Source organism: Littorina saxatilis, linkage group LG17 (genome assembly GCF_037325665.1).
Source record: "Littorina saxatilis isolate snail1 linkage group LG17, US_GU_Lsax_2.0, whole genome shotgun sequence".
NCBI lineage: Eukaryota > Metazoa > Mollusca > Gastropoda > Littorinimorpha > Littorinidae > Littorina > Littorina saxatilis.
In genome coordinates this window covers 17,420,209-17,446,999 of record NC_090261.1, presented here as the reverse complement: position 1 = coordinate 17,446,999, position 26,791 = coordinate 17,420,209, and the positions used below count along the sequence as shown (strand labels likewise).

General features: G+C 43.5%; 2 protein-coding genes across 2 annotated transcripts in view; one reads left to right on the top strand and one right to left on the bottom strand.

Annotated features, from left to right (window-relative positions):
- The window catches only part of LOC138952785 (apoptosis-resistant E3 ubiquitin protein ligase 1-like), a 105,635-nt gene extending 105,090 nt beyond the window's left edge, over positions 1 to 545 (bottom strand). Inside the window, exon 1 of the mRNA XM_070324524.1 lies at positions 275 to 545. Coding sequence (XP_070180625.1) covers positions 275 to 428 — 154 coding nt within the window. The 5' untranslated portion in view covers positions 429 to 545. The remainder of the gene's footprint in view (positions 1 to 274) is intronic.
- Positions 546 to 761: 216 nt separating this feature from the next.
- Positions 762 to 26,791, top strand: part of LOC138952791 (tubulin-specific chaperone E-like) — a 59,382-nt gene continuing 33,352 nt past the window's right edge. Inside the window, exons 1-9 of the mRNA XM_070324531.1 lie at positions 762 to 788; positions 18,069 to 18,173; positions 18,402 to 18,486; positions 19,140 to 19,340; positions 20,028 to 20,216; positions 23,684 to 23,786; positions 24,035 to 24,207; positions 25,060 to 25,189; positions 26,022 to 26,165. Coding sequence (XP_070180632.1) covers positions 770 to 788; positions 18,069 to 18,173; positions 18,402 to 18,486; positions 19,140 to 19,340; positions 20,028 to 20,216; positions 23,684 to 23,786; positions 24,035 to 24,207; positions 25,060 to 25,189; positions 26,022 to 26,165 — 1,149 coding nt within the window. The 5' untranslated portion in view covers positions 762 to 769. The remainder of the gene's footprint in view (positions 789 to 18,068; positions 18,174 to 18,401; positions 18,487 to 19,139; positions 19,341 to 20,027; positions 20,217 to 23,683; positions 23,787 to 24,034; positions 24,208 to 25,059; positions 25,190 to 26,021; positions 26,166 to 26,791) is intronic.

Here is a 26,791-nt window from a genome sequence, read left to right as displayed (position 1 = left end):
CTTTTTGCCATGTTTACTGCACATCATAAGATGACAGCTGTGATAAACTTTGACAGTTAAGTTAATTCAAAAATGCTTTAATAACACGGCAAGAGGAAGTACCTGCATGGCACTTTGGCAGCACTTGGCACTTCAGTGCTGTCTAAACTACTATAGTAGTATAGTGTCCTGTTGTGCTGCTCAGAGTTTGTCAGCCAAGGCGTTTCGCTAATGTTCTCTTTCATTTCAGTGACACATATATTACTCTTTTTTTCTAACCGCTGTAGAAACTTACCTTCCGATTGAAAAATACGTTCCAACTGATGAAAACCATGTCCATTCAACCATGATTTAAGTTCTGATGCATCTCTGTGTCCAATTTGTTGTCTGCCGCAGAAGAACGTCACAACACCCACAATCATCAGAATCCATCCATACTTTAAAATCATTTTGAGGAGATAGTTTTCTCTGTCACTTCAGTTGCAAAGCTGAGCACATTTTTCACGTATAAGTGTTTTAAAAACACAGGGACATACTTCATTCACACTTTCCATTTGTTGATATGATGCGATTGCAACCGGATGTGAGATCTTCCAGTAAGACTTTTGGTATAAAAAAAACGAAAAGAAAAGAAACCCCTCTTAAATAGATACGTCTTAGTTATTTGACATTATGATGTTTTGCTTACTGTTTTTTTAAGTTTTTTATTTAATTAGATAATGTTTCAAAAGTTTATTAGATATAATTTGTTTCGTCGAATCATACTTTTGCGCGCATGCGTACAAAAACCATGGCGGCAGACGACGCGGGTGAGTCAATGGAGGAGCGAGAAATTCTGCATGTATACTTTAGCCTTCCTGTTTAAGGTCGATGGTTTTGAGTGTGAAAACCCCTTTGTTACCGTACCTAAACATTCAAAAGTTTCGATTTTGGTTGGTAATAATTGTTTAGTGAGGTGCCAAAGTTGAATGCCAACAAATGCACATCAGTTACTCAACTTTACTGTTGAAAAGAGGTTGCATTTAAAAAGGAATGAGTTGACTCAGTTGTTTGATCATGGACCTGGTCAGTGAGTCATATATCTAAAGATATCAACATGGGTCATTTCTATCTCATCGTTCTTATACGTTTTCTCGTCTTTCCTGTCCTATGTGTGTGTATTTTACTGCCATTCATATGGCAGTTTCAAAGCAAACTTGCTTTTGTACTGAAATCGAAAATTTTATAAGTAAATTTTCATTTGATTAATATACTTACCCGAATCACATAAAGCATTGACGCAGTCTAGGATGCTAAGGTCTGAAAAGGCTACCCGTCTTAAACAATTTTAAAGGGAAGCAACCCCACCACAAAAAGTGTAAATGGAGCCATGGTAATGACTCCCCTTGGTGTGTACTACGTCACTACCGCTCCTCAACACGTGGTCAAGATCATACGGCTTTAAAGAAACTAAAAAACCATAAGCGGGGTTGGTGGGAGGGCATACACTATGTGATTCGGGTAAGTATATTAATCAAATGAAAATTTATTCTTAAAATTTTCGATTAAATTGCATATTCTTACTCCGAATCACATAAAGCAGATAGCTTCAACAAGGCGGTGGGAAAGAAAAATCTAACTCACTCTAAAAATCCCTGCGAGAAACTGGCCCGCTGCCAACAAGTCAGGAAGGGCCCGGTGGGAAAGAAAAATCTAACTCACTCTAAAACCCTTGCCAGGAACTGGCCCGCTGCCAACAAGGCAGGAAAGGACCCGAGAACCATCCTGGGCCCGTATGCATGAGGAGGAAGTCAGCAACACTGGAAGTAGAGGCCTCTTTCGGAAGTGGGAACTCCCGAAGTTTAACTTTCCAACTGTTCACTATGCATGAACGCCGGAGTGGTGACTTCGAGAGTATTCGGTCAAGGTCGCGAAAATTGGGGGAATCCTAACTAGTACGCATGTGTTTGTTAACGGTAAGCTTGCCACCAGAAGAAACAAATCTCATCGCGAGTTCAAAAAGGCGAACGTTGAGCGCGCTGTAGTACTAACAGCGTTATTGCTGTTTTTTTTTTGAATGGTTAAACGAAAGGGTCGGTTCAAACCTGTGATGATTGTCTTGGAATCGAATGATTGTCTATGACAAATGACTTTGTTGGCTTGAATTTTAGGAGAAGAGTAAATGATTATGTTGAACTTTTTTTTTTTTTTGGGGGGGGGGGGGGGGGGATCTCAGCTGCTTGCATGCTTCAACCCTTTATTCATTTAATTTTTTTTGCGGGGAGTATCCCTCTTCATTGATCTTTTTTTCTTTTCCTTTTTTCTGCTTTTTATATTAATGTTTCTACTTTAAAGGTCCTTGTCTACATTTTTATACCAAAATCGCCATTTTTTAAAATGCAGAGTCTATTATCTACAAATATCAACAATACACCCCCTTTCAATCAGGAAAGACGAAGCCAGTGTAGCCGTTTGAAAGTTCATTGTAGTATTCCAGCGTAGTACTCATAGTAGGATATCCTTATTTGGAAAATGCCAAGCGCAAAACTCCTCTCAAATCCCGTGCATTTCGTGCGTTTAAAAAAAAGCGTGGACAGCGCTCCAGTGTCAAACTGTTGCTGTACTTGTTTGGGCGTGGCTATAAGCATAGTGACATGAATTTTCGTTTCTACATGTCTCCAAGGTCTCGTAGACTCTTGCCCTAATGGCGCAACAAAATATTTCAGTCTCGGCTAAACAAGAGTTGTTTGGAGTTGAGTCGTAACAGACCGTAAATAACTAAGTTTAGTGACTTGTTCCTTATTTATTGGGGAAATGTCTGTCAAGAAGTTTAGAAAAGACAATACTGTTCATCGGTGTTTTAATTTTTTTTCACTCGTTAATTTTTGATTACGATGGCGATGCATGGTTATGTACAGTTAAAAGTCAAGATTCGATTTTTTTTGAAAGTATAGGACAGTTTCTTTACGCGTTTAAAAAAAATTAACACAGAGGCAAAAAAAAAAGACCGGTTGTTGCAGTCTGAATGCAATTGAGGTCTATTAAAAAAAAAGGTTTAAAAAAAAAAAAAAATTAGCTCCCAGCGGCACTTGAACCCAGAGCGTCGGATTGAAATTCCGAATCCGTAACCACTGCACTATGCTACTCGTCTAGAAAAAGCACTATGCAAAGATGTGTTATCAGTTATTCAGTCGTGGTAGTTTGAAAGCTCACCATCTTCGCCGAATGACTCGAGCACGTTTTTTTCGGTCAGTAAATGATCGTACTGTCGGTTTTGAGCCCCGCTGTTTCAAGCTTTTCACCTAAATTAAACAAGAATGTCACAGTTCGTGTCTATGGTGCAAGGTAGCCGACCGTCTCATTGTGGCCAAGTTACGACAGTTGCTCGATTGACGCATTTCACGTCTTCAATATTGTGTCTGAGCTCATTTCCCAATGAGCTGCCTTTAAAACCAGAATGTCAGGCAATTGTAGCATGCGTTGGAGATTTCTTTTAGATGGGTAAGGACCTTTAAGATGCGATATCGTCGTATAAATGATGAAATTAACTTTGAAAGTGGGAACTTCGGAAGCAAAGCTGCCAGCTACTCGGTATGCACGAGCTAACTTGAACGCCGAAGTAGTGGCTTCGAGAGTCCTGAGGTCAAGGTCGAGGAAATTGGGGGAATCCCAATTAGTGCGCATGCGTTTGTAAACGGTAGGCTTGGTGACCAGAAGAAACAAATATCATCGCGAGTTCGTAAATGGGCGAACGTTGATCGCGCTGTAGCTTTTACTATACGGTTGTTGTTTTTGACTGGTTGAACGAAATGGTCTGTTCAAAGCTGTGATGATTGTCTTGAAATTGAATGACTGTCTGTAATAATGATTTTGTTGACCAGAATGTTGGGGAGAATAAAACTTTTTTTGCTTATGTGGTAGCGAAGTTGGTTATGTTAAACCTCTTTTTTTTTTAATAATTGTGTATCAGTAAAACTGTTTGGTTAGAGCGAAAGTTTTGGGATACTGGTCAATTTAAAAACTCAAGTTTTGGGGGGAATCAAGATATAAGGTGTAGTGAAAAGAAGATAAGTTCAGTAACTTTCATATTAATTGGGAAAATGTGTGTCCAAATTTTTACAAAAGATAAATTGTTGTACTTAGGTGTTAGTAAATTATGTTTGTCCTCGTTAATTGTGAACAGGATGTATGTTTATGTAAAGTTGAAAGTCAAGATTGGATTTTTTTTTATCCTACGCGCGTGTGTGCATGTGTGTTAGACATAGAACACTTTATTATCTCAATTTCGAGAAACTCGGGTGTGGTGAATCACAACAAACAACATAAAACGTAAGAAAATAAATAAAATATCGAGGCGCAAATAATCAGCTCATAATAGTGTGTGTGTATGTGTGGAGGGGGGGTGGGGGTGCACACACACACACACACACACACCGTTGAACACACACACGCACGCGCACACAAACAAACGCACAATTATACCCGCACACACGCACAGGCACTCGCACAAATACATACAAACACTCAGTTTCACACACACACACACACACACACACACACACACACACACGCACAACCTTCCCCCAACACACATGTGCGCGCGTGCACTACGAATGAATGAATGAACAGACGCACACCTACACACGCACGCACGCACGCACACACACATGCACACTCTCACACAACACTCACACATGCACACACACACGCCCATTTGCATAGAAACACCCTCTCCTAAAAGCGGGGATTAAATTTTAAGAGTGGTGGCCAGTGACCCAGAACGAACAAAAGTCAAAGCTGGCAACTCAGGTTTGTATTCAGGGAAATTTACACGAAATGCACGCACGAGATACGACTTTTCTTTCTATTTTCTCTCTTTGGGACTTTCATTTGCGTTAGATCGGTTTTATATGAAAACCCGAAGAAAAGCCCTGCTATTTTGCACTGAGAAACTTTGGAAGCAGCGTGTTTACTCCTGGGTTTCGCTGTAGTACAATTACCCTCACTTACTTCCTCGCTTGCTTCAAAAGTAAGCACTTTTTCCGTCCCATGCATGCAAAATTGAGGATGTACTTCCGATGTCGCCCAAAACGTAGGAAGTTGTCGCAAACTACCATCAATTACTTCCTCACTTTGCTTCGAAGTAAGCCCTTCTTCCGGCCCATGCATACGAAAGTGAGGCAAGTTCTTCCGATGTCACTCAAAACTTCGGGAGTTTTCGCGAACTTCCCCCATAAGCATACGGGCACTGATTGACAGCCGCGATGTCTCTCAGGCAAAAGTTGCGAAAGACAACTTCAGAGAGCCAGTAAGCTGTGCCCAGCACTTCTTCCAATCTCCTGGACCGTAAAACGGCCCGGGAAGAGACCCAAGCCTTGGATTAATAAACCCGAGCCGAGTCGAGGGAAAGACAAGCTGCCCCCCCTTTCTATTGGAAGGAAATGCCAATGCCCTGGAACGATCCGTGCGTAAGGTTGTCCACTCAGTGCTGAGAAGGACGAACCCTTGCGGTGACCGTAAGACAATCATGCCAAAGTATGCAAACCTTGGGATGGAGTGAAGCCCGAAAGGCCTGTGAGATAGAAGTCAGCTCAAGAGAAGAGTGACCGATCTCCACCAATGAGAGAGAGAGAGAGACACCTGAGTACAAGGTACCAGAGTCCAACTCGATGAGAAAATCTCAAAAAAGAGACGGTCGCCAGTTATCCTCTACCAGTCCATGCGAACGCAGAGAGAGAGGTAGTACGAGGAAACAGCGACTTACGATTGTGCGTAAGCCACCGGAAGTGCGGAAATCACAGTGGTCGAAGCCTGGTGTGACTGGTGACCATAAACAAAATGGCTAAAAGCCAGAGTGTTCGCAGATCAGTCTGCTTGTAGGTAATTGAATGTCGTCGAACGCAGAAGAAGAAGGTAATTGAATGTGAATCAAAAACCCAAAACAGAAAACAAGACTGGTAAGCATAAACGGAAAACCGTGAAGCCGACCAGCCATAAGACTCCCGAGACAAGTGTTCTCAGGGAAAAACCAGAAGTTAACTTCGCGGCCAAATCAAGAGCCTTCCTGAGTTTGGCCGAAAAACCAGAACGCGTCTGTCTACCTCTGAAAGACTGAGAGTCAGACGCGGAGATCAACGGGCAACGCCGTAGTCATAGTTGCCTGTGGTAGAAGGGTGACTGTAAAAGGAAACCCGACCCAACAGAAGTTGTCCTGACTCACCTCATGCTAGGATGAGGGTGAAGAGAGGAAGTGTGCATGCCGATGTGGCATTCATTCACCTATTTTTTGTTGTAATTACGTTTGCTCAAGCCATGGCACGGTGTAAAGCAAGAAAACAGTGTTTTATCGTACTCCTTGTTGTGACCTGGTTTTGGTCGGAGCGTTGCAAAACTGCGTCGTTAGTATAGAACACGCGTGAGATTCACGTGCTCTTTTCCGTGTCCTGGTTTTGGGGTGAGCCCTGCGAAACTGCGTTGTAAGTTTTAGGATACGTGTGACTCACGTGTTTTTAGTTTTTAATGTCAGCTAGTTCCTTGGTCTTCTTTCTGTAAAGTATACCGTTTTAAGTTTTGAGCATGCACGAAGTGCGTGATCTGTTACTGATTGGTTGTAAAATAGTAGTCTCACCCGATTCTGTCTTAGGAATGTTGTTGGTTGGTCAATATGGTGACCTTTGACTTTTGAATAACTATTCCATGTTAGGTTTTTGTTTCCATAAATACCACTGTTTGACTTCCTCTCTTGAGTCGATCTGAGGGTTTTATGGAAGCGCTTGGATGTTTTATGTAACGTATCAAAGTTAGCAAGTGAGCTGATGGAGTTCTTCTTGTAATGTTTTAAAGTCAACGTGAACAGTTTGGATGTTTTATGTAACGTATTGAAGTTAGCAAGTGAGCTGATGGAGCTCTTCTTGTAATGTCTTAAAGTCAACGTGAACAGTTTGGATATTGTCAACGTGAACGTGTTTTGGATACAGTTTTATTGAAACTTGTGAATTGTTTTTGTGCCCTTCGTTGAGAGGCTACAGTTTTGGTACTGCTGGTCAACCCACACAGCGCATAAGTTTTTTACCGCAATACGCATTACGCAATACGCAATATGCAATACTGAATTACGCAATACGTAGTACTGTAATCAATATACAATACTGATCAGATGCAAAGTAATAAACCAGTATTTTTGCGCGTTATCGCTTGTAACCTGTGTTTGTCATTTCGTATGAACAATTTGTAGTACCAGCCTCGCACACGAAGGCGCGCACAGGAAGAGACGAAATCCGAAGTCACAGGAACCGAAAATGCCATAGTCGCACCGCGACAGGCAGGAGACTATTGCACAGGCTAAGGCTGAGAGCCGTGATGCCCGTAGGACAGCCATTGTACCGAAGTACCCACAGTACGCAGGTAAACGTAAGAAACGGAAGTTTCGGCTGCCAAATAAGATGCTGGGCTATAAGCCCACAGCAAAGAAACCGGAACATTAGCTAACCCTCTGCCAGAAGGAGAGGAATAGCCAAAACCTGAGAGAGGTGGAAAGCCACAAAGAATGACTCCTCAAACATCCATTGCCAAAGACAATGCCCCCTCAGGAAAATCTGAATGTTACTTCCGAGGCCAACTCAAGCGCACCTTAAGTTTGGACGAAACACCAGAACGCGTCTGATCGCTAGAGAAAGACAGAGTCAGACTCGGCGAAAGACAAACAAGGACCATAGTCCAGATGCTTGTGGCAAAAAGTGAGAAACGGGGTAACCTGAAGACAGAAACCCCACCCAAACGGAAATCGTCCTATCTCATCTCCTGCATAAGATGAGAATAAAGGAAAGAACTGTCGAAGTCCGAAGCCACAAGAACAGAGAAAACAACAACCACCACCGCCGACAGGTGGAATGGCGGCTAAAAAACCTGGATGCCCTAAGGTCAGCCGTTGTTCCAAAAACCCTGGCGTACCTATGAAACGTCTGTGAGAGAAATAACTTCTCCGGTTAAACCGGAAGTGCGACAGAAGCAGCAGCCCGTGGCTGAAACGACTGTTACGCTGACTGAGGCCGGAAGCCAGTATACCCGAAGGCCAGCCCTAGATCCGACCAGAAGAGACCTCAGCGTGTGCTCGAGCTGATTGACCTAGATCGCTGTGTAAATATCGGACTGATGAGGGCATGTGAAAATATGCACTCATTAGATCGATGGAAGTCGCCCGACCTCACCACTCCCACAATCCATTGGCTGTGTACAGAGACCATCCAATGAAAAAGTGCAGGGAGGAGATCCCCCCTGCCATCACCAAAGTGGAGGGCGGAGGGGGGGGGGGTGAGATCGGGGGCACTTCCTTGGGGGGAGAGGCTTGCTGCTAGAGCTGCCCCTCTCCCTGCCCGACACTGATCTATTTCTCGAAACTCAAGAATCAGGCAGAGACTGCCTATTGGCTGCCGACTTAGCTTGGCCAGAGGCCTGAGCATGCTTCTCCTGAGGAGGCTAGCTCTGCTTCAACCCTTGTAGAGAGAAGTCGGAGACCTGTTGATCTCTATTCGACTGGATCTCCTTTCTTCTGGTATTAAACCCCAATGTTGAAAAGGAGATCCCTCTACCCCGGGCAAAGCTCAAGTGTCTCTCTTAGTCTGCTCAGTGAACTGAGAATGCGAGAGAAACAAGTCCCTCCGACACATGACTGTATGAGCGTAGTGAAGAGAGGACAGCCTCATATGCTCTTCGCTCACCCTAGCAAGGGCTGACCAAAAGAGTGGCGATGTCATCAGCCTCCTGATCCGCACAAGGTGTGAAAGGATTCAGTGACTCAGTGAGAGAGCGCTCTAATGATCATCTCCGAGAAAGAGGCAAGTTCCAAAAGCTAAAGTCCAATTTCCTCCGACGCGACAAAGATGTGGTATGGGAACACAACACCCAAGTGCCTCTAAACTGCTTCGCCAGCAGAGGAAGAAGTTCCTGCGTCCCCAGTAAAGGCGTACGTGGAAGATCAAAGAACGACAACAAGTTCCAACCCGGCTTCGGCAAGGTGAACTTCTTAAGCAAGAAGGAACAAAAGTTGAAGCCTGTGTAGCCGAAGCCAGCCAAGGCTGAGCGTGTTCCGGAACTGAACCATGATGAACAAGCAGCAGAACCGGAACACTGGGGATACCACTTCGGGGAGGAGATGGTCTAGCCAAAACCTGCAAAAAGTGGTACACCACCAAAGGTGACTCTCGAACCGGAAGTAGGAAACCTCCTTCATTCGCGGAACGGAAGTCCGACATTGACGACGGAGCAACCAAAGAGGAAGCCGCCAAAGCCGATGCACCCTCCGGGAAATATCTGGAAATAACCTGCGTCGCAGCTTCGAGAGCAGCCAAGAGCTTCGACGGAAATCCAGAACGTGTCTGATCACTGGCTAAAGACTGAGTATCAGAATAGTCAAGCTACGAAAACGGACCGAAGTCACAGTTGCTGGTGGTAGACTGATGAACGGGATGACCGGAAACCGGAAACCGTCCTGACTCATCCCCTACTGTATGAGGGTAAGAGTGAACGGAGGAAACATCCGGAGCCACCAGAACTGAATAGGCAGTAGCCGCAACACCCAACAGCCCCGGCCGAGGCTGAAAGCCTAAATGTCCGTAGGCCAGCCGCTGTTCCTCCACACCTTCCCAGCACTGAGAATTCGGTTATCTAGAGCAGCCATCTATAAATAGCCCAGCCAGCTGCATACAGCGAGCCAGCCAGTCAGCTGAGGGTCAGTGCCAGCAACAAACTGGCCTGTCTGACCGTAGCTGTAATACTCTTACTTACAACTTTATTTACTGATAGCTGAGCCGTTTGTTGCATTTTTGACTCACATGCGAAGCAAAAGTGAGTCTATGTACTCACCCGAGTCGTCCGTCCGTCCGTCCGGACGTCCGGAAAACTTTAACGTTGGATATTTCTTGGACACTATTCAGTCTATCAGTACCAAATTTGGCAAGATGGTGTATGATGACAAGGCCTCAAAAAACATACATAGCATCTTGACCTTGCTTCAAGGTCAAGGTCGCAGGGGCCATAAATGTTGCCTAAAAAACAGCTATTTTTCACATTTTTCACATTTTCTCTGAAGTTTTTGAGATTGAATACCTCACCTATATATGATATATAGGGCAAAGTAAGCCCCATCTTTTGATACCAGTTTGGTTTACCTTGCTTCAAGGTCAAGGTCACAGGAGCTCTTCAAAGTTGGATTGTATACATATTTTGAAGTGACCTTGACCCTGAACTATGGAAGATAACTGTTTCAAACTTAAAAATTATGTGGGGCACATGTTATGCTTTCATCATGAGACACATTTGGTCACATATGATCAAGGTCAAGGTCACTTTGACCCTTATGAAATGTGACCAAAATAAGGTAGTGAACCACTAAAAGTGACCATATCTCATGGTAGAAAGAGCCAATAAGCACCATTGTACTTCCTATGTCTTGAATTAACAGCTTTGTGTTGCATGACCTTGGATGACCTTGACCTTGGGTCAATGTCACATGTATTTTGGTAGGAAAAATGTGTAAAGCAGTTCTTAGTGTATGATGTCATTGCTAGGTTTAGGTCAAGCATGTGAGTCGTATGGGCTTTGCCCTTCTTGTTTTCTTGAAATTTGACACATGACTAGATCAATTTCTGCAGATACCACTCAATGCAATTGTAATCCCATTTGAATTTGGTAAGAAGTATTTATCAGTACTAACTGATTGAGGTGCTTTGGTGTGTTTTGAAAGTGTTAGCACAGAAGTTTGTCATCATTGAAAAATAGCGTCATACACACTTTTACTACAGACATGATACAGTTTTGTTTTAGATGCAACAAGCATGCTAAACACAGTACAGCAAGCAGAATGAATGAAGCAAGCCTTACCTTTGCACCAGAAAGTAGAATGAATAACTGCTAATCCAATACACCGGCACTCCATTGTATTGTATACAACTTTCACAATTCATTTTGACGGCATCAAAATGAGCACAGTCCACACAAAAAGAACAAAACAAGAAATTCCTACGAGGTAGGAAAAACACCCCCGTCAAAGGGAAATAACCTTCTCAGTTGGTGGCAGTGACTGAGTGAGAATGGTTATTTCCCTTTGACCATGAAGATGTCCCTCTATAAGTCCTTGTATAATTTTAATCCACCAATAACTCCCTAACCGTGTGTTTGACTGGTCCCAATTTTTGTAAGGACCGTCTCAGGAATGTATAGAACCTGTTCACCAAGTTTGGTGACGATCGGTCCGTTCATTCTTGAGATCTATATGCGAACACAAACACACAAACACACAAACACCCAAACAAACACATCGAGCGAAACCTATACACACCCCTATACCAACACATTGAGCGAAACCTATACACACCCCTATACCGGGGGTGTAATAAAACAGCACAGATACCAACACATTCACTTTCCTTTAGATAAGGCACATAAAATACCCGTGTGACTTGGGAATAATAGGCCGTGAAAAGTAGGATATGCGCCGAAATGGCTGCGATCTGCTGGTCGATGTGAATGCGTGATGTATTGTGTAAAAAATTCCATCTCACACGGCATAAATAGATCCCTGCGCCTTGAGTCCGAGTCTGGAGATACGCGCGCGATATAAGACTTCATATAACATAACATATTCATTCCAGTAGTGCTTGCTTTCCACAGAACAGAGAGCACAGTGAGTGGGAGTAGACACTTGTCCCAAAGTACTGACCAAACCCATGACGCCCCCCCCCCCCCCCCCCCCTACCCTTTTTCCCCCCAGGCAAGTCTTGCTTCCTCAGAACTGTTTATTGCAACCAGCAGCATAGCATCTCTGCCAACAGGTCTAAGTACCAGCAAAGCTACAAGATTAGAGGGAACTGAGATATGGGGGCATTTGTTTTAACATCTGGAGTCCATTTCCTGCTTAGTGCCAAGGGGCCAGTTTCACTTGAAGCTGCCTACTATCAATTACAGTGGGGATAAACATCCCTGGCTGGACACACAGCAAGCTAATTGCCTGGCTGACAGACTGGTGCAAGATAGTGGGGCATTAGAATGAAGGGAATGTGTTGTAAATCTCCTAGAAACAGCACTCGCCAGAGATAGTGAGACTCTGCTGGCCGCCATTTTGGATTTCCATTGCCCTGGTAACCAGTCAGTGCGGGCGCACTGGCAGGAACAACTGGGTCAGCTAGGCCGCGAACCGAATTCTGACCTGCACAGCGCGGCTGAGAAGTTGTGCCTCACTCACCGACATCCGAGAGGAAGCGTCAGGAAGAGGAATAGTGTATCCGGACAGAGCCGGAAATGCAACGGACGAAGCCGCAAAATGCGGAAGCGAAGGTTGGGTGGACTGGGGCCGGAAGCCCGAACGCCCGTAGGCCAGTCCTCGGTCAATTCCAGTCAAGACCGCAACGTGTACTTGAAATGGAGGACCTATGTTTCCGGTAAAACCGAAAGCGCAGCGCCGAAAACAGCTGCCGCCCTTGCTCTGAAACACAAATGCCCGCGACGGGACAAGGGTGAGACAGAACAGAAGTGGATTGGGGCCGAACGCCCGTAGGGCAGTCCTCGATCAACTCCGGACAAGACCACTACGTGTACTTGTGGCGGAGGACCATATGCTTCCGGTAAAACCGGAAGCGCAGCGCCGAAACGGCTGCCGCCCTTGCTCCGAAACACAGATGCCCGCGACGAGGCAAGGGTGAGACGGAACAGAAATTTGCGGGTTGTGATCCCGCGCCAAAGAACTGTTTCCCTGCAGGGAATGTCCGGCAGCCTCACGAGGGCCGGTGGACCAGTTCGACTCACCGGAAGCGCCCACCACAGCGGTGGAAGACGATGAGGTAAGTAGATCCGCCCTGAGACAGAAGACGAAGAAGCAAGGGGAACCTCCCCGGAAATCGTCACCGGCGGAACCATCAAAGACGCCAAAGATCGAGCGTCACCCCTCACGGGGGGAACACCGGCAAGCGGCGTGGAACGCTGCATTTCTTCTCTCCCAAGCTGCGGAACTCTGGAAATAAAGAGCTAAGCAGTAAAGACACCGGAGCGCCATGCTCCGATGCCTAAAAGAGGGACAACAAGAAGAGAAAGAAGTCAAGCATGCTGAACTGCCCCCCAACCACATGTTCGTTTGGGGCAGAATTAGTAACGGACACAACAGTATTACATGCTTAGTCCGAAACAACAACAAGTACCAACGGTCTGGTAGATCCATGACTAAAGCCTTGCCATGTTTTAACACTGTCAGCTAAGCTGATCAACAAAATGGCGGCCAAACGATAAGTTACTGGAAAAATTTACAAGTCCAAAACGGACGAAAATTCAGCAACAACGAAATTCCTGTCAAACTAATGACCAAAAAGGAAAGAGCTTACCAACTAACAAAGCAGAAGGCAAGTACGAAGGTAAAATTAGGTTTACCTCACCATAACATAGGCCTAGCCACATTTTATCGCTGTCAGCCATGCTGAGCAACCAAAAATGGCGGCCAAACGATAAGTTACTGGAAAAATGTAGAAGTCCAAAACGGACGAAAATTCAGCAACTACAAAGAAATTCCTGTCAAACTAATGACCAAAAAGGTATTAGAGCTTACTAACTAACAAAGCAGAAGGCAAGTAAGAAGGTAATATTATGTTTACCTCAACATTACATCGGCCTTGCCACATTTTACCGCTGTCAGCCATACTGACCAACAAAAATGGAGGCCAACAATAGTTACTGAAAATTTACAAGTCCAAAAACGGACGTAAAGTCAGCAACTACAACAACATTCCTGTCAAAATAATGACCAAAAAGGAAAAAGCTCACCAACTACGAACAGACATGGGATTCTTCCGTAAATTTACGGAATTCCGTAAATTTTTAGGCTCCAGGGATAATTCTTGAGATTCGTGCAAATCCGCTGAGAAAATTTTGGGGTATATGTAGGTATAGACCCAAGTTTTTCGGCCGGTCCGCTGATCGCGACGCTCCATTCCATACTATTCTTGAACGGTTGGTTCCTAAAACGGTCAGACTGTTGCTGGTCGATCCGTATGGGAACGCGCTCTTTGTCTCCTACAGTCACCGTTTCAACGTAGCTATCGGGGATTCAGTATAAGCATACCGTATGAGAATGATTCGGCGCCATTTTTACATCGCTTCGAGCCACCTGCCAAAATGATGAGGAAGCTAAAGCGAGACGAAACCGTTCTAGCCCGGGAAATTGACCAGCAGAAGTACAAGAAAAATCTCTGGAGATTCGACTGGCTCGATGAAGTTGTATCAAAGAGCTGGAAATACGAGAAAGGCCAGAAGACACAAGACGTGAAACTGAAAGTTGGCGATGCTTTTGCTAAAATCAACTTGCCGGGAAAAGCTCAGTGCACTTTGTGCAACGATGTTAATGTTATCAACTACGGCTCCAATGGAAAGACTGCCCTCAAAAGCCACTTGAAAAGCAACAAGCACCTGACTATCCTGAAAACCCAGTCGGGTAATCAGTCACTGGGGTCGTTTGGCACTGACAAGGTAAGAACATTGAAACCACACCGTCACACGCCACCACCCTCCCCCCCACCCCCCGCCTCTCTCTCTCTCTCTCTCTCTCTCTCTCTCTCTCTCTCTCTCTCTCTCTCTCTCTCTCTCTCTCTCTCTCTCTCTCTCTCTTTCTCCTCCTTATTTTGAGTCTTAGCGTAAAATTAATTTGAGAAACATGGGAAGGAAGAGAAAGGGGGGGGGGGGGGGGGCTATGATTAAGCTGAAATATGCATTTCAGGGCCATTTTTGTGTGTCTAAAACACTAAAAACCTTCAGCTTCTGGGGGCAAAGCCCCCAGACCCCGACCAGGGGCATTGCCCCTGGACCCTACTGGGGGCCTTCTGCGGCCCCCAGACCCCCACCTTCTTTTTCCTTCATTATCACTTTTTCTGAATCACATGTCTGACGAAGCAGGAGGCAAGTAAGACGGGTAAGTGGCCGGTGGGTGTCATAACAAACACCAAACAGCACAGCCACGAGAGAGCCAAGAAATCAACAACCTTCTCCTCAGTGCTGAAAAATTCGTATGATCTTGACCACGTGTTGAGGAGCGGGAGTGACGTAGAACACACCAAGGGGAGGTAACTCCCCGGGTCTGTAGTCATTACCATGGCTCCATTTACACTTTTTGTGGTGGGGTTGCTTCCCTTTAAAATTGTTTAAGACGGGTAGCCTTTTCAGACCTTAGCATCCTAGACTGCGTCAATGCTTTATGTGATTCGGAGTAAGAATATGTAATTTAATGGTTTGTTCACTTCATGCACCTGCCCAAAGAACAGAACATAATTATTGTGTGTGTATATATTTTCGCCTGTGTGTGTACATGCATGTGTGTGTGTGTATTAAAGTAAAGTAAAATGCACACATATCACAGAAAACATTTTCCCCCAGGCCTTTTTTCGCTAGAAAACGGCTTGGATCAGTAAAAATCTACAAATCGACGTTGGCGTAACACGTTTCAAACACATTTTCAGGAGAAGGAAAACATTTCTTTTTTTATTATGAAATAGTGTTTATATATACTGAACGGCAAAAGTTAGGGACCGCCCTTGAAAAAACCAGGCCGTCCTGACCTGGGCCTCTCCAGAACGCTGTTGGTGGCCTGGAACTTCTGATGCAGCCTGACCACGACAGAATGGGACACTCCAAGTCGTCTGCCCACTTCTCGCTCGCTTGCTTACGCCGTCTTGCAGCCATGCGATGGTCCGGGCTTTGTTGAAGGTGGTCACCTTTCGTCTGGGAGGCATAGTGAGAAGATGGTGGCTAGCGGAAAATCGCTGGGCTATAAAGCCTAACTGGTGACAACAGTTCACTCTCAACACATCCCCCCTGCACGTGCACAACGAATTTTTCATCTTTCCCGCCCAGGGTCCACTTTTTGCAGTTTGGCAGTTTCTGTCTCGTGTCTTAGCCAGGCCTCCGTGGATCCCGAGCAAGTTTCCTGCTAACACAGCATTGCTCACCCACTAGTGTGTACGGCCTGACAGCCATTTGGTTTTTATAAACTTAGGAACAAGGAGTTTGGCACAGATGAAGTCAGCTGGTTTTTTCAAGGGCGGTCCCTAACTTTTGCCGTTCAGTATATATATATTCGTCCCTGGTATGGATAGAAATTAAGATAAAAGATCATGTATTGTCAATCGTATTTGAGAGAATATATTTCTTATGGAGACTGAGTTACTTCATCTAAAGCACAAAAACATAAAAATCGTCAAGAATAGAGTTACACCAAAATTCCACGACGACATCAAAATATGATATTTCATTTTTGTGCTTCTTTTGCATGTTTGTTCATTCCCTCTGACTGCAGCTGGTTCTATAAAAAAATCTAAGTATAATATTGAACTTATCTGTTTGAGTTTTCATTTGAGTCATGGGCATTTGTGATAAAACAAAATTATTTCTCTTGTGTTCATTTCTCAGAGATTCACATAGAAACACATTCTATCAAAATGTTCATACCAACAACCAAGTGACCAAATAACCCTATTTTTACAGAGTGGCTCAGGAACCAACAATCACCAGTAGCTCTCAAAATAGACCTCCCTTCTTTTCCTCGTTCTGTTATCACTAGTGCATGGCACAGTGGTTAGCACTCAGAACAATGGATCGTGAGGTTGAGGGTTCGAGCCCTGCTATCGCTAAAAAAAATTAATTTCTTTTTTATCTTAAATCTTTCAAACTTCTTTTTTTTCTTTTTTAACTCTCCTTTCTTTTAGTTTACTATATTCTTCTTTATTCCAAAGCGTTTCGGTGATCGAAGATCGCCACAATGAACCTCACAAGTCAGCCATCACGTCGTCCAGGGGCTCACATCCCTGTCTGACATCGGACATACACGGATATTTTTTCCAAATGTCCTAAACATTTTTCATGCAAGAGGACATATGTCCTATTGTTTTTGTCACAAAGTGGTCATTGTCCGATTATGCTTTCATTTGATCCGGACATTGTCAGTACTTTTCAATTTACAGTAGTTTGATTTGGTATTTTATCGATGTTTTGTGAAGCGATGTGTCTCTCCAAGCAGACGAAACTTTGAGAAACTTTCCAAGGGTCGCAACTCTGAATGCTCGAAGCCGGTTGACAGTTGCCTCCCTTCGCGTTTTTTTCTCCAAAAAAGCAACATTCCGCCGAAAAGAAAATTGGTGCCAGAAAAAGCCAGAAGCGTGTGTACTTCAAATCTCTGCCCTCATCAGCGGCTAGTACCACTGACACTGAGCTCCCTCTGGCCTCTGAGCAGCCAGAGCCAGATGAAACCGTAGCTCTAGAAAGTGAAAATTTAGAAAGTGAAAATTCGGCGCCGAAGAAAGACGTTACCCCCTCCCTTTGATTTGTTCAGTTGCCTTTTTGCCAAGAAAGTTATTTAAATTGTTCTGTTACCTTTGTGACAAGACACTAGTCAAGTTTAATTAAATTTAAGTTTTAAAAAAAGTCCTATTGATTTATTTTTGTTCAGGACAAATGTCCTATCACTTTTGCATTGTCCAGGACATTTGTCCAATGCCACCTCTCATGGATGTGAGCCCCTGCGGCGTCTGTGAAAGTGCCAAGCATCGTGAATGAATAGTCCCGAGGATAGAAGCAGAATTTATCAACAGATTGCAGTGCATAAATCATTATCGTGGGAAAACAAAAACACTTTTTTTCAGTTATGACAAAACATAAGTCTGCTTATTGAGTTACTTGGTCAGAGTGCGAACCGCATCTCTTGCTTCGGGCCAGTTGCTCTTGATCATTCCTCTGTTGCCGAGAAAATAGTCTTTCTGAGTCAAAAACTTAGCTCCATAAATCTTTTTAAAAACACAACCAAAGACCATAGTTCTTTGAATTGAACTTTAAAAAAAATCTTTGTGAACGACTCATCGGAAAATAAAGCTTGTGGAGAGTGCCGGTCCTGGAGCCTGGGGGTTCCATAACGAACTCAACGGTTCTCGAGCCTGGGGACTCCATAACCGACTTGTTGATTCTCCAGCTACGGGTCTATTTTAACTAGGAACTAATCCTGCACAGGGTACTGTGCTAAGTAATCGCCCAACCCCTTACTTTTAAGCAAAATTTAATTATATATTTTAATTTGTCTTATTTTATTGCAGAACTGACCCGCAAGGATGGCAGCAAGGTTGAGATTGGTGATCGTATTTCTGTTGATGATAATATTGGCACAGTCAGATTCATTGGATGTGTTCCGCCGACAAAAGGTATAGTAAATAAATTGATGTGAGATTGTATGAAAGTATGTGTGTGTGTGTGTGTGTGTGTGTAAAAGATTCTTTCGAGGTCTGTGTTGTTGGCATTGCATGTTCTTCTGTGAATGAAACAGAGTGGTCTTATCGTGCTGGATGGGGCTTTAAATTGGCTTCTTTCAAACTAAAAGGGCTTTCATGTATACATTTATGATATATTTGATAAATCATTTTTGAAACCAGGGGTGTGGCTTGGAGTGGAGTGGGATGACCCAAGCAGAGGCAAGCATGATGGCTCTCATGAAGGCGTCAGATATTTTGAAACATCGTAAGTATCTTTGGTTTAGTCACAATAAAGATATCTAGTTCTGACATATATTTTTGAATGACATGATCTGCAACTACCTGTATTTTCTTCACATTGCATTTCATGATTTTCTGCAATTAAAGTTATGATAGTCAAATTAAGGATTACAATTCTGTTGTACACACACATGTACTTCATTTTAAGCTTCATATTTTGAGCAGTAGTTATTAATTGACAGGGAGTTGACAAATTGCAGTGGAGGGATGATTTCAATTAACAGCTTGTTTTTCTGTTTTTATAGTAGGTGGTTTTGAGCTCATGCAGACAGACTTTCTTAAACTTAGATTTATTTACAATAACAGAAAGTATATCATTCATGAAATTAATTATTAAAGTTACATAAAACCACCTTTGTTGCACTTATCTCCATACTAATCTTCATAAAATTTCACTAGCATTAGAAAGAAAACTATTAAACCACAGAGTTTTAACAAATATTGTATCTATGTTGTTCTTTGCAGTCACGGCAGGGTTAGTTCTGTCTTAGTCAAATGACATACAAACACATGTTTGTGCATGATTCTTTTACTGAATAACTTCCTTTTTATGGAGTGTGTTTTCTCAGAAAGCTATTTTATGTTTTTAATGTTATTTATGTGTGTGTTTTCTTTCAGTCACCCCACATCTGGATCATTTGTGCGTCCGAAGAAGGTGGATCTAGGCCAGGACCTAGTGTCTGCCATCCAACATCGCTACGGGGTGCAACATGACGGAGACGCTGGCGTGGACACAGACAAGCTGTTCGTTCTGGACTCCAGCAACAGGGCCACAGTGGTGGAGATGGTGGGAGCAGAGAAAGTCAATAAAAAACAGAGGTGGGTCTCAGCTGACACAGGGAGCTAGTTGAAAATGTAAAACAAAAATGTTGTATTCGGGGAAAAACAAAAAGCAACAACAAAGCAAAACATTTTGTTTAAGTATTCAGGGAAAAACATAAAACAACAACAGTATTTCTAACCAAGTTGCAGGCATCAGAAAATAATTATCAACAAATCCAGGAAGAATATCAGGGTTTGCACAGTCTTTGAAGGTTTTTAAAAACTTGTAACATGTGTATAAAAATGAAATGTTGAAAGGTTTATGAAATGGACCAGGGTTTGTAAAAGTTTGTAAAATATGCTGAGTGTGTGAATTTTATTATTTGTTTAAAGCGTGTGTCATCTGTGTGAATGTACAACCTCCTTTGAGAAAAAGTAATAGGTATTGAACATTTGAGATTGAAAGAAGTGATCATTGAGTGAAACAAACATGAATGCACCCCATGCAAAGCTGAGAAAGTAGATATTCAAGGGGAATTACTCTCTTACTTTAACGGGCATGCATTTAGTTCTTGTTTCTCTTTATAAGAGGCGGATATTGTTGTTGAATACAATCAGTCAATCTAGATTTTTGTTATGAGGGTTCTTAAAGGTTTTTACGTTTTAGAGGCAAAATGTTTTGGGAACCCTGAGTATATATGTTGATTTGCTGTTTTGTCAAGTTTTTATCCTTTTTTTCCCCAGCCAACTTGACCGACTCAAAGAGGTCTCTGTCCGGGAGAAGAATGTTTATGGCATCAGGCCTGACTGCAAACTTGCACAGATCACACCGAAGATTGTGGAGCTGGATCTCTCACGCAACCTTGTGGCATCTTGGGACATGGTGGCCAGGATATGTCAGCATCTTCCACATTTGAATAATCTTCACCTCAGGTACAGCCTGGCATTTCTGTTTTGTTTGAGAAGTGAATGTGAGAGAGAGTGCATGTTAGACAGAGGGGAGAGAGAGAGAGAGTCTGTTTGTGTGTGTATTTGTGTGCATGAATTCATGTGGTTGAGGTGATGGGAGTGTGTTGTGCATCTATACTGTTCAAAAAAAGAAACGCATAGCTTGTAATATTTGGATAATTTAGTTATATGGCTACAAGGATATCCACCAAACTGCAGAAAATGTTTATCTGGTCGTCGACCTTTCGTCCATTGCCACAAGTGAGCTCTGCACGTGACGCATGCGTTATCAGTGGCTACAATGTCAAAATTGCTCATTTGGCATGACCACTCGTCATGCTTCAGTGTAATCTCGTGAAACTCGGGGAATATTGAGCTCTCACCATGTCTTCCAAAACCCATAAAAGCGGATTGTTCGCCACAAAGAAATCAGACGACAATTCAGCGACGAAAGATGGCCCGATTGAGCAGAGAAGACCGCCAAATTGCATTGGGTCGTTTACAAGCAGGCCAAAGTCAAAGTGCAATCGCCAGGCACTTCCACGTGTCCCAGAGCACCATCAGTAGGCTGTGGGTCAGGTTTCAAGCCACTGGCTCCGTTGCTGACTTGCCACGAGCGGGAAGACCAAGGGCGACAACTGCTGCTCACGACCGCTTCATACGGCTCCGCCACCTCCGGAATCGTTTCCTGTCGGCCTCATCTTCTGTCCAGGCTCTCCCCGGGCCACACCGATTATCGGACCAGACCGTGCGGAACCGCCTGCATGAAGCTGGTTTGAGAGCTCGCAGACCTCACAGAGGAGCTGTCCTCACCCGCCGCCATCGCCAGAACCGAGTGCAGTGGGGCAACCAGCACCTTCGCTGGACCGTCCGGAATCACTGGAGACACGTGTGGTTCAGCGACGAGTCCTACTTCCTGCTCCAGCGACATGATGGTCGGAGGAGGGTCTACCGGAGAGTAAACAAACGTTACGCGCCCAACTGTGTGGATGAGGCACCCGTTCATGGTGGTGGAGGCGTCATGGTGTGGGGGGCGATCAATACCGCTGGAAGGAGCACCCTGGTGCACGTCCAAGGGCGCATAACTGCCCAGCGATACGTGGAGGAAATTCTGCGCCCACACGCCCTTCCTCTTCTGGCTGACCAGGATGCCATATTCCAGCAGGACAACGCTCGCCCGCACACAGCACGACTCACCACCCAGTTCCTCACCGACCACCATGTCCAGGTGCTTCCCTGGCCATCCATGTCGCCAGACATGAACCCGATAGAACACCTCTGGGATGAATTGGACAGACGTGTGCGCAGGCGAGAAGAAGCGCCGGCAAATCACCGCGATCTATTGCAGGCACTTCAGGAGGAGTGGGACACCATCCCACAGCAAGATATCCGGCATCTGATCCAGTCCATGCCCAGAAGGTGCCGGGCAGTTGTTGCTGCTCAAGGCAGTCACACCCCCTACTGACTTGACAGCCTCGGCACCCAATCGTATTGATTGACTGATTGATTTGAAGATGCAAATGAACTGTGTGTGCATTCAACTGTGTCCATACCAAATTTCAAACAAATAATCTAAATATTGGATTTTCTGTTAATTTTTTCGAAAAATAAAACAAATTTGGCAAGTAGCAACTATGCGTTTCTTTTTTTGAACAGTATATATATATATACGACTAGTGTCTGTCTGTCTGTCTGTCTGTCTGTCTGTCTGTCTGTCTGTCTGTCTGTCTGTCTGTCTGGTCGGCTGGATGTTAAGCAACAAATAAACAAACAAACAAACTGTCTGTCTGTCTGTCTGTCTGTCTGTCTGTTCGCGATGCACGGCCAAAGTTCTCGGTGGATGTTTTTCAAATTTGGACACCGTATTCAGCTACACCCCGGACACAACCTCATCGATGAGATATTTCAACACGTGCTCTCAGCGCACAGCGCTGAACCGATTTTGGTTCCACCTGAGCTACCCGGGCCCCCATACCGACACACCAAAGCCGCTAGACCACATCACAACGCCAAAGTTCTCTGTGGATCTTTTTCAAATTTGGACACCGTATTCAGCTACACCCCGGACACAATATCATCGATGAGATATTTCAACACGTGCTCTCAGCGCGCAGCGCTGAACCGATTTTGGTTTTTCATTTCACCATTCCCAGTAACTCTTCCTTATCTTCTCCAGTGTTTTGCGTTTATCTCCCTTCCTTCGTGTGGCTTCAATCCATATTCCCGTTTCTACGTTACTATTTTTAGAATGTCACTGCGCTGTCCAGAACGCTTCCCTTGCACCCGTAAGTTGTTCTTACTGTCAAAGTGAAAAGGTCGAATCAATTTATAGCCACGCGAAAAATACACTGTCACCTATCTCTATATATTTATAGATATAGATATACATATATATATACGGCTTCTCTGTGTGTGTGTGTGTGTTTGTGTGTGTGTGTGGGCAACACCTGTGGATTTTAGAGTTCTGTTTGTGATGGGGTCTAGCGGCTTTTGTCTGTCTGTATGTTCTGGCATTTGAGAAGCCACAACAGATAATATAGGGCTAAGAAATAAGCTCTAAAATTCTCAATCCCGTTTGACAGTACTTCGCCTTCAAAGGTGAATGTGGTGAACCGCCACGCTGTCTGTCTCTGTCTCGCGATTCACCCCGGCAAAGCCGGGTATTCCTCTAGTGTCATATATAGACAGAAAGGGGGCTTATTGTTGACTGTTGACAAAGTTAGTGATTTTTTTTGTATGGTAATTCTTTAATACTCTTTAGAATGAGGAATTTCTTCCAACATAATTTCAACATAAAGATGGTATATATATATCCATTGCTTTGTGACCACTGTTACTCATGCAGCAGTTAGCAGGCTTAAGTACAGTTTGTGTGCGGTATCTTCAAGGAAAATTTTTGACTCACCTGAGTAACCAGTGAGTCTTAGCAATCAGCAGCGTCTGTCTGTGTGGACGGGTGGACAGCTGGCATGCATTCATGAACAAAAAACTTAATGTTGAGGTTTTCTCAGATGTTTTTGAAGTAAGAGCTTTGAAACTTTTACACACTGCTAGGATTTGACAACTGACGTGATTCAAGTTTTGTTAATCCCAGACAAATTTCAAGTTCACAGTAGGATATGTCACGTTTGGGGTACATAAGTAAAAAAAAATATCATTCAATGTTTTGAAGCTGAAATCTTTGAACCTTTCAATGCTTTGATGACTTCTTGACATGACTCAAGTCTGGTTGTAATCCTAGTAATATTTCCCGGTCACAGAAGGGTGGAGTTTGGTTCAAAAAGTATATGGTTCAAAAAGTATAACATTGTCATTTTCTTCAATGTCTATGGAGCTACACCAGCAGATAAATTGTTTCTGATTCATATTACTTATGACGAAGGTGAGATTTATGAGCATTTGCTTTTCTTGTTGACCTTTATTTTCAAGTATGGTTTCTGTGTACATTGCAGTGAGAACTGTCTACCCAGTCCAGCAGATCCCCAGAAACTGGCGCCAGTCTTTACCAAGGTGACCATTCTCTACCTCAACAAGATGAATTACACCTGGGAACAGGTAAGAACAATTTAGATGAGTAGGAAATTAGGACTTGACCAGAATGTGCATTTCCTTGCTTGAGACTGACAGATCTGTTTTATTTTGATAGCTCAAGATTGAAAATGGTTGAAGATTATTATATATCTGTGTACAAATGTTAAAAGTCCCATGGGTGGAAGGAAGATAATGTAAGTGTGTGTGGTTGAGGGTATGTCACATAGTGTTTGTGTGCTGTCTTATGCAGTAAACTGTCAATCTGTTTTCAGGTGATGCAGTGTTGTTGCATGTTCCCGGCCTTGGAAAAGCTGTATGTGTGTAATAATGTAATAGAGACACTACAAGAACCCAAAGAGTGTCTGCAGTGCCTTAAAGTGATCAGTTTGGAATCCAACCTCATCTCATCTTGGGAAGAAATGCTCAAACTTGGGGGTTTGCAAAGGTGAGCTTTACTTGGATTGATACCTGAGACAAGAATACCATATTTTGGGGCCTACAAGATACATGTATTTGACTACTATTCAAACCCTGCCCCTAGTTCATTGCTAGCACCATATCTATTCCAGAATTATTCTTCGTAGCAGGCTAGTGTTCGTTCAAGATCCACTCTTCTAAAGTGAGAACGATACATGAAAGTGGAAAGAAGGAAGTATTCAGTGGCATTCACATTCAGCATAGGATTTGAACCCAATGGTAGAAGACAGCGATGACAAAGTTGAGTTAATTGTACGTAGCTCCATGTCAAACAGACAGGCGACTTCAAAATTAAAGTTTGGAAAATGTTGATTGCTCTAACAAGCAGCAGTTGCATGGAAAGTTCATTGGGAAAGAACATCAAGGACTAGATGCAATGTGCCTGTGTTATTGGCTGCATGTGCCTGATCTGTGATACAATTCCAATTTGTCTTTTAAACCAGCTAGGAGTGCAGTGAATGCACTACATCACCCCGTAGACTCTAAAATATTGTGGATGTCTGCACATGCAGTACATGTACCATAGTTCTGTCTTCACCAATTTGTATTGGTTTATTATCTTTCAATTAGTTTTGTAGTCATCAAGGCAACTTAGGTTATCATTCCTTTTGTGTGTGTCTGACAATTAACACACATGCTTTTGGTAAATAAAAACACCTGTTTGACTATTTAAATAGATGTGAACTTTAAAGACACTTATCACAGTAAAAAGTATTTGTCAATTTTGCCCAGTGGCTTGGCAATGAATGTAATGCTCCATCCCCGTTTGTTAATTTAGTCTGATGTTGATGAATCTGGTCATTTCTGTGTTTATTTTTAGGTTAGAGACCCTTGTGATCAGTGACAACAAGATAGAGAGGATGTACTTTCCTGATGTTTCCAATGGCCAGAAGTCAAATCTGTTTCCAAGTCTGAAGCAAATTTTCTTCACTGGAAAGAACGTGAAAGAGGTAAGGGCCTTTTACCATAATGCTCTGTCTCCATATATCTCCACTAAATCATCTCTTATCTTGCCTCTCAAAACATTTTCCCCCAGGCTTCCTCAAAGAAAATAAAGTTAACAGTCTCGTGTATATTGTTTTACTATCGTACACATCTTAATTGTCCTGATTGGGGTGGTCTTGTGCAGCTTTAAGCAGGACTCCCCAAAGATGCTCAACCTTAGAGGGTTCCTGGACCCCCAACTTTATTTGTAAGGGGTCCAAAGAAAGGGAGGTTCATATTCTTTCTTTCGGAAGGCACATGCCTCACCAACACATAACCCCTGGAGCGCTAATGTCAAAGTAATGCCGACTTGTTGAAACTCTCTGAGCCCTTTACAAAAACATTAAGGTCATATGGATCAGCTTAACTCCGTAAATTTGCGTTGGTACATATCTGGCAGAACATTGTCAGAAAACAGTACTGAGAACGGATATGTAGAGCATTCCTGGTCCCGCTCTTTTTATTTTAGTGCGTCGTCAGATCCCCTCCATGAATTTCGAGAACAAGTTTCTGTCTTTGTGGTGCCCTGTTTTTGTTAGGCAGCAAGCATATCAGAGACCTTTTTTTAAAACAATTTGAATCACAACCTATCTGAAAGATTTGCTGACCACTGAATGCGGTGACTGTAAAGTACTGTACATTTGTGCAGCATCGTTTTCACACAGTAAAATGCTTTGGCTTTCAAGTTTCAAATTGTGCAGATTGGAAGACTTACGCCTAGACCATGTCAAGAGTTATTGATCATACATCTGGCTTTTTTTAAAGGCAGTTTGACGGATGCGTCTGATATGTTTGCAGTGGTCCACCTTTGACGAGCTGAACAAACTTCGGAGCTTAGTGGAGCTTCAGTTTGGCAGTATACCCAGCCTAGGAGAGCCTGAACTAGTGCGAGAGATAGTCATTGCAAAAATAGCCAACCTGAAGCGATGCAACAGAACAGTTGTAAGTACCCTCTGTCTCTAGATGTAAGTACTCTCTGTTTCTATCTGTGTCTCTCTGCCTGTCTGCCTCTTCACGCGGTTTGTATATAGGATGTTGACACTAATAACAAACTCTGGGAAGAAAAAAATAGCCTTTTCTAGTTGGTCAGTAGTTTCTTAATTACAGTCGAGATCGCTTTACACGAAATGAAGGGACCAATATTTTTTTTCGAGTTAACGTTTTTTCGCGATAACGAAAATGATCAAACTACTTTGAAATCGGGTTACTTGCAGCGATGTTCGTGAAACTCGTTTGAACTGCTGACGCAATTCGGTTTCAGCTTTCGGTTTGAACGGAAGTACTCTTTTTGTGTAAGAATACAGCCCGCGTCTTGTTGTTGTTAACTTCGCAGGAGTCTGACTTTCAGGTCGCTTCATTTCTCTGACAGCGAATAAAAGGCTCTACAGTGGAGTCCAGCTATAACGAACCTGGGTATAACGAAATCCCGCTTTTAACGAACTGCCATTGATTTCCCGGCAGACAGCCTTCTATTTCTTACTTGTTACTTTCCGACTACAACGAACCTTTTGAACTCATTTGCATAACGAACCCCTCTTATAACAAACACGTTTTCATCACCCCAGAGC